At 41.4% G+C, this 8,354-nt stretch overlaps 1 protein-coding gene across 2 annotated transcripts in view; it reads left to right on the plus strand.

The window, feature by feature from the left end:
- Positions 1–8,354, plus strand: part of OTOG (otogelin) — a 103,498-nt gene continuing 95,144 nt past the window's right edge. For both annotated transcript variants that reach the window (XM_026850375.1, XM_026850377.1), the window contains exon 1: positions 1–87. In XM_026850375.1, the coding sequence (XP_026706176.1) occupies positions 6–87 (82 nt within the window). In that variant the 5' untranslated portion in view covers positions 1–5. The remainder of the gene's footprint in view (positions 88–8,354) is intronic.

Here is an 8,354-nt window from a genome sequence, read left to right on the forward strand (position 1 = left end):
CTGGAATGGCAGTTTCTAATGCTTCGTCTACTATGATATCCTTATCTCGGAACAGGAGACTTCACAGTATGGGATGTGGACCATCTAGTAAGTTATTTATGTTTCTACATGAAATAGTTTAACTTGTCTGTTACGTTCCACATAATTTAATTATTTTGATGAAGAAAAAAACCTAAAATAGCTAATACAGGCCTTCGGGGTAAGGAAACTCTACCTTTATTGATCTCTGAGGACTGCAGGAGTGACAATTTACCATGGGGTTTGTTTTAAGTTTACCCTTGGTTCTGGTTTGATCATTTGAATGACTGTCTCTAACTAGTTTTTCTAACAGAGCTTTTAGCAGGGCAGTCTGCTATTGTAACGATATACTGAAAAGTGTGGCTTGCTGTGTAGTTGCTATTAAATTACCAGTCCTTTATCTCTTCTGTGCTTGGAGGTTTTTTGTTTGCTAAAAGCACCATCTATGGGTGCTTTTTGTGTGTAATCTATGGGTTAGCAGGATGAGGTACTCTCAGCCACCAGCTTGCAGTGGCAGGCATTTGCTTGAGGAATTTGTATCTTGGCGCTTTTGGTTCATCTTATTGTCAGCAGAGGACAGGCTTTTCATCTCTGCTCAAGGGTAAAGGTCCTCTGGGTTAGCTCTGTTGTAGAGCCTGTGCAACGCTTGTCTTGTACGAAGAAGAAACATGAGGCAAAGTAATTCAGAATAGTTTTAGGGATGTGAAACCTTTAGTTTCTCTTCAGTCAGCTTGATTGGTTGCATTGGGCCTGGGACCTACCTAATAATGAATTGTCTGGGTTTGCGTCCTCTGGCTTTATAGCACAAAATGCAAGACTGGACACTTGTCAGTTGTGATTAGGGTTGTGCCATCTCCAAAAGCTTGTAATTTCTTTAATACAATACTGTTTTCAGCACCTTTTGAGATGTGTGTGGCTAAATGTGGAGGGAAAAATAGAAGCATTTAGAGAAGCATAGTATTACTCAAATAAAAAAATGTTATGTATGAACCTCTCTGGTACGTGAAAAATAATATATGTATGTATTGCATATGACTGCTCTACAAATGTAGCAGTCTATACCAGTAAAGCTCCTCTGCTTTTCAGGATTGCACCAGCTTATTGACCAAGAAGTAGATATTTTCTTATCTCTACTTTTTTAATAACCCAATAAAGCAGCTTCCAAAGAGATGTGCAAATTATGTGGAGAAATTTGTTGCCATAATGAATTTGTTCCCTGGGTTTATTTTTTGCGAAAATTTCTTTAATGGGACTAGCGAATTTTGTTATACTTTAGAACAACCAGCTAGAAAAAACACTTTTAAGATGCATTGTCCTATTTAACAGAACTTATGAAAAGGGTCCGTGTGCAAGTTCACTGTATCTTAAATAGGCCTAATATTTAAGAAAGGGAAGAACTAATCTATAGGGAGGGAGAATTAAGTGGGTAGCAAGTATCTCATGCTAACTCATCACATATCTAAGCTTTTAAAGGAGGATGTAGTTATGGCAAGAATTAGGTTTCATTGCCCTCTGCAGATGTAATAGGATAAAATTCCTGCTTTCTTTCTGATTCCTATTTCTATGGGGCAAAAATATTCATAAGGATTTTACATTTCTGATGTACTTGCTTTGGCAACACAATGTTGTTGAAGATATGCTTTAAAAATTATTGATGATTTTCCATACTTGAAGGCATATAAAATCAGGATTATTAAACTCTCTAAACAGTGGAATAACTAGACATGGAAGTTTTGTTTCTAAGTCGCAATAAACTCAGTGTGGGAAATGGGATCCATTGTCTGTGTACAAAAGACATTAAAAACAAAACAAAAGAACAACCTGATCTGCTTTGTGCATGTTGTATAGCATGCTCTAAATGTTTGGAACAATAGTTTTGTTTTGGCCCTTCCTGTTTGAAGAGAGATGCAGGCTGCTATACCTCTGCCCATGGACTGGGATTTGCACCAATTGGGAGATATGTGAAATTCTAAATGTTTTGGGTTTATTTTTTTAAACCAGCAAGGTAGGTTATCGGCCTCTTTCTCCAGTTTAGTGATGTCTCTATGGGTATTATGACATACTTAGAACACTGATTATAATGGACTTAAATTTCATCCTATTACAGTCAGTTCTTGTTGCAATAACTTTTTTCTTGCTTCCTATAATTATATATAGATAAACATTTTACATGGAATTTTTGTACAGTGGGTGCATGATTTATTGTGCAATAGAACTCTACCTTTTGTGTCATATTAGTCAACTGAAAGTAGTTTAGAAAGTGATGTAATATCTTATATGTTAATGGAACAAATAAGTTGGTATAGTAAAAGTAAATGCCAGGAGATAAATTCCTTAGTTTCTTGTACCCAGGGAATATAGGATTTTAGTCTTGAAATGTTTATCAGAATAATTGACAGCAGTTAACATGTAGTTTACATAACTGTTAAACTTCTAACTTAATTTCATACAATCTGGTTTTCATGGAAAGTTAAAAGAAAAAATCCAAAACAATCAAACAACACAAAACCTAAACAAAAAAAAGAGCTAATGCATATTAAGAACCTGGGGCAGGCAAAACACATTATTTCTGGAAGTAAGTTTCAAACTACTGCTGAAAATTCTTAACAGGTTACACAGATTTTTTGTGTTGAAATGCTGCAGCAGGTAGGAGTGTCTAGTGTTTAAAGTCACTGTTACTATAGAAGATACTTGTTCCTTACAATATGTGTGCTGATTTCAAGATATGTACCAGAGCAGAAAATCTGAAGCTAACTGGAAGGAAGGCTCTGGGTATTGAAGGATTGAAATTACATCCTACTCATTCACCTCAATCTTAAAACCAAAAATTTTACAACCTGGTGTAACGAGATCTTTGTCCTCATTTCAAGGCTGTATTGCATCCTGCCGAAGCCTGTGTGCCACAGAAAACTGTGCCATTACAGGCAGATGCTTTAAAAAGACTATGAAGTTGAAGGATAAAAGATAATGCAAGAAATATTTGTTGTATTAGTTCTCTAGTCAAAAGGGCACCTGAAAGCTTTCTAGAGAAAGCACACAATGGAAATTATGCAGATAAAATTAAAAGACTTCAAGAATGGTGATGGCAAAAGCTTAATTATTCAATTTTAAGCGTATCTTTTACTCTGTTACATATGGCTGTAGGTCTAGTTGATGTTTCTTGTGGATTCTTAGCCCAAACTGCTTTGTTTTTTCATTTTTCCATTTCAGAATAAAATATGCTGATTTTAAATAATTGATATTTTTAGTACTTTAATAACCTTCAGGCAGACCTCTCTTCTACATGTTCATAAAGCTTTTAAAATGTGTCATCTTTTAAAAAATCCTGAAAACTATAAAGTCTTTTGTCTATTTCTGCGAATTGCTTTGGAGCTCTGAAACTGTTGGGGCCAAAGTTGGTAAATGGGCAGAATCATAAGAACTGAGGGAACAGAGTGGACCTTGTACCTTGTAGCAGGAACCCCCTTATTTGCAGGACAAGGCTGTGAGACAAGACACACACCAATATGGTTGACAGTCAAGCTCCAACGTTTATTAGAAAAACAAGTCCCTATATATTCTTGTGACAGCAAATCCATGTGTTGCTCTGGCACATGCTCATTTCAAAAACTCGTTCCTCACTTTCAACAAGTGCAACTAAGTGTGCACAACCGGTAGATAAATTTCTGCTTTGTTATTCTAAAGATTCCTTTCTTATCTGTTTCTTCCCTATTGAGCATGAATTCTTTTGCTTTTAGCCGTCGTTAATCTAGATGATGTTAATCTTCTAACACAAGTGCATCATTAATTTAGACATCGTTAATCTTCTAACTTAAATGCTGATGGCACTTTTACATTGTCAGTGACGCAGATGGTTCGCGACTCGACATAGGCACCCACAGTACCTACCTATCTTAAGTCAAGCTTAAGTAAAACTCGATCACTTTCAGCTCTCTAATCTTTCATACTTCAACTTTTCTGTCCAAGTGAATCTAACAATGAATATCCCGAAAGGAAATGTGTCTTCAGTGATTTGCATTAAGGCAAGTTTTTCTTGCCATGTCTTAAAAAGCAGTAACAAAATACAGAATTCCAACACTAGCAAATGCTTAATGTTTTACAAAAGAATACCCATAGGAAGGTTCACATAAATCAAAAATCTTCAAGAATTAATAGTGTGTTTATGATAAAGATGTATTATAATGAAGTCAATGAATTTTGGAGCATCAGGATTCATGTGATGATTAAAACAAAACCCAAGTATTTCAAAGCTGACATGCATGGTAATTTGAGTAGTCAGGCATGTTCTTGAATGTGTTGGCTTGCTTTTAATTTGTGAAAAAACTTTAATTTAGATGTCTCTTTGGTTTAGTTATGGGATACAGATACATACTTTCTTTGCAGTTAACCTCTTTGTGCTCCAAGAGGAGAGCTGTTCTTTATCTCATGTCATGCTGAAGGCCTTCACATTATATAAATTATTTTCAGCTATACTTATTTTATTTCTAATAAACATGTTAGATCAGAAGAAAAAGTCATGTGTGAGTATACCTGGACATAGAGTTGAATCACAGAATCATCTAGGTTGGAAAGGACCTTGAAGATCATCTCATCCAACTGTTCACCTAGCACTGACAGTTCCCAACTACAGCATATCCTTAAGTGCTAAATCGACCCAGCTCTTAAACCCCTCCAGGAATGGGGACTCCACCACCTCCCTGGGCAGCCCATTCCCCTTCTGGAAAGAAATACTTCCTAATATCTAGTCTAAACTTTCCCTGGCGCAACTTGAGGCCATTCCCTCTTGTCCTGTTGCTTATTACTTGGTTAAAGAGGCTCAAACCCAGCTCTCTGTAGCTTCCTTTCAGGTAGTTGTAGGGGATGATAAGGTATCACCTCAGCTTCCTCTTCTCCAGACTAAACTCCCCCCAGTTCCCTCAGCTGATCCTCATATGACATGTGCTCCAGACCCTGCACCAGCTTTGTTGCCCTTCTCTGGACACGCTCGAGTCATTCAGTGTCTTTTTGTAGTGAGGGGCTCAAAACTGAACACAGAAATTGAGGGGCGGCCTCACCAGTGCCGAGTACAGGGGTAGAGATCCCTTCCCTGTCCCTGCTGGCCATGCTAATTGCTGGCACAAGCCAGGATACCATTGGCCTTGGCCACCTGGGCACACTGCTGGCTCATATTCATCTGGCTGTCAATTAACCCCCCCACCCCCCGTCCCTCTCTAACTGGCAGCTCTCCAGCCACTCTTCCCCAAGCCTGTAGCGCTGCTGGGGGTTGTTGTGGCCCAAGTGAGCCCCCGGCATTTGGCCTTTTGAAACTCCTACAGTTGGCTTCAGCCCATCGCTCCAGCCTGTCCAGGTCTCTCTGCAGAGCCTCCCTACCCTCGAGCAGATCAACACTCCCACCCAACTTGGTGTCATCTGCAAACTGACTGAGTGTGCACTCGATCCCCTTGTCTAGATCATTAATAAAGAAGTTAAACGGGAGTGGCCCCCACACTGAGCCCTGGGAGACACCACTTGCGCCCGGCTGCCAGCTGGATTTAACTCCGTTCCCCACAACTCTCTGGGCCTGGTCACCCAGCCAGTTTTTAACCCAGCAAAGTTGCAATTGTCCAAGCCTCGAGCAGTCATTTTTGACAGGAGAATGCTGTGGGAAATGATGTCAAAAGCCTTGCTAAAGTCAAGGTAAATTACATCCACAGCCTTTCCCTCATCCAATAAGCAGGCTGCCCTGTTGTAGAAGGAGATCAGGTTTGTCAAGCAGGACCTGCCTTTCATAAACCCATGCTGACTGGGCCTGAGCATCTGGTTGTCCCTCGTGTTGTATGATGGTATTTAGGATGAGCTGCTCCATCAGCTTCCTGGGTACCGAAGTCAAGCTGACAGGCCTGTAATTTCCCAGATCATCCTTCCGGCCCTTCTTATAGATGGGCGTCACATTGGCCAATTTCCAATCAGTCGGGACCTCCCTGGTCAGCCAGGACTGTTGGTAAATGATGGAAAGCGGCTTGGTGAGCACCCAGCCAGCTCCTTCAGCACCCTCGGGTGTATCCCGTCCAGTCCCATAGACTGGTGTGTGTCTGTGTGATGCGGCAGGTCACTGACTGTCTCCTGGATTGCAGGGGTGTCGTTCTGCCAGTCTCTGTAGTCTGGCTGTGGAGGCTGGATTTCCTCAATGCAACTAATCTTGTTATTAAAGACTGAGGCAAAGAAGGCATTAAGCACCTCAGCCTTCTCCTCATCACTTGTTATCATGTTTCCTCCTGCATCTAGCAGGGGATGGAGACTCTCCCTGGAATTCTTTTGCTACTGATTTGATATGCAAGTGAAATAAGTTCAATACATCTTAAATACTCATTGGAGAAGTAGTAATGTAAGAAAGCATACTAAACTAAGTGGGGACAATTTCATAGATACAAACTCACAAAATACATTGTATCTATAATAATATTCAAAATAAATGCTTGTTTAGATGAACAGTTACTATATGAAATTGAAGGAACTTGTGCTTGGAGCCCATGTGAAGAACATTTGAAAGGCCAACCAGAGTTGGGTGGGATTGTACTGTATTTCAAAATGGATTTTGGAACTTCCCCTTGTCAGGTCTACATGATGCTATTAAGGCATCTCTTTTCAGAGAGCAGCAGCAATAGTCACCTCTGAAGCTTGGACCCTGATCTCTAGAAACACTTGCAATGAGATGCAGACAGGCTAGATTACAGTCTCTTTCAAAGGCTGTGATAAATAATGAGCATGAGGTTCTGCTACTGCTTATAAGATGCTAGCTCTGGCCTGAAGGCTCTCACTGCCAGACACTGAAGAATGAAGAAAGTGGGTGAACAAAATGGAGATCCAGGTGCCCAAGGGACTAAAAGAACCCTATCCAGAAACTGAGTGGAGTTGCAGCCTAATCAGTAATTACCAGATGGTTAGAGTATTTAAGCAATGAGAAGAGCAGAGAAGAGTTCAGACCTGTGTTATAAGATGATCCCAAGTCTTCACCCTGTTCAATAATGAAGGAATTTGAGACAAGTTTCTTCATGACAACAATGGTCATATTATTGGAGTGACTTGCAGGTTGTAATGGTTAGAACTGGTTAGAAATCGCGTTATTACTAATGCAAGTCGAATCATGTTACTTAGGCCTACCACTTTCTGTTAGAAAAGTCTCACCAGTTTTCAATTTCAGATTCCACCCCAATGCACTCAACTGGCATAATGTCAAAGGAAACAGAGGAGCTCAGGACTTTGTAATAGAGGGCACTTTCAGGTAAACGAAGGACCCAATATTCTTCTATAACCTTTCTTAATTTTAAATTTTGCTTAGTCTTGATGTTTATTCCCTTTCTGCAGGTGATACAATGTTTCTCATGTCCCTAGGATAGACCTAAACTTGTGATATGATTCTATGCGTTACCTTATTTAGGGAGCTTATATTCCTTTAATGACAAAGATCAGGGTGAACCCTTTGTCATAGGATGTTTATTCTTGATACCCGAGGAAGTATTTCTCTGTTAATTGAGCAGAATTGGATGATTAAAGGAGGCCACATTGTCTGCAGTAGTAAGATAACTAAATGTGATCTGAATCAATACTGTTCCTCCATTACCTGGTTAAGGATAACTAATCTTTGCACACAGAGCTCTTCTACGCCATGTAAGGCAAGACACTATAGTAATGTAAAAAGGAATATAAGCAAATACAAGAGCTATGTTTATCATGTTGCATTGGGTTTGCCATGGCGAGGTTTTGGTATTGGGGGGCTGCAGGGGGGGCTTCTGTGAGAAGCTTCTGGGAGCTTCCCCCATGTCCGATGGAGCCAAGGCCAGATGGCTCTGGGATGGACCCAACACTGACCAAGGCCGAGCCCATCAGTGATGGTGGCAGCACCTCTGGGATAATGTGTTTAAGAAGGGGAAAAATTTGCTGTGTGACAGCAATTGCAGCCAGAGAGAGAGGTGAGAATACATGAGAGAAACAATTCTGCAGACACCCAGGTCAGTGAAGGAGGAGGGGGAGGAGGTGCCCAGGCCCGGAGCAGAGGTTCCCCTGCAGCCCCTGGTGCAGCCCCTGGGGAGTCAGGCTGTGCCCTGCACCCAGGGAGCCCCACGGGGGAGCAGAGACCCACCTGCAGCCCGGGGAGGGCCCCAGGCCGGAGCAGGGGATGCCTGAGGGAGGCTGTGACCCCGTGGGAAGCCCACGCTGGAGCGGGCTCCTGGCAGGAGCTGTGTCCCCGTGGAGAGAGGAGCCCACGCTGGAGCAGGTTTGCTGGCAGCACTTGTGACCCCAGGGGGGACCCACGCTGGAGCAGTTTGTGAAGAGCTGCAGCCCTGTGGGAAGGACTC

Source organism: Athene cunicularia (assembly GCF_003259725.1).
Source record: "Athene cunicularia isolate RWA chromosome 5 unlocalized genomic scaffold, athCun1 chr5_part2, whole genome shotgun sequence".
Lineage (NCBI taxonomy): Eukaryota > Metazoa > Chordata > Aves > Strigiformes > Strigidae > Athene > Athene cunicularia.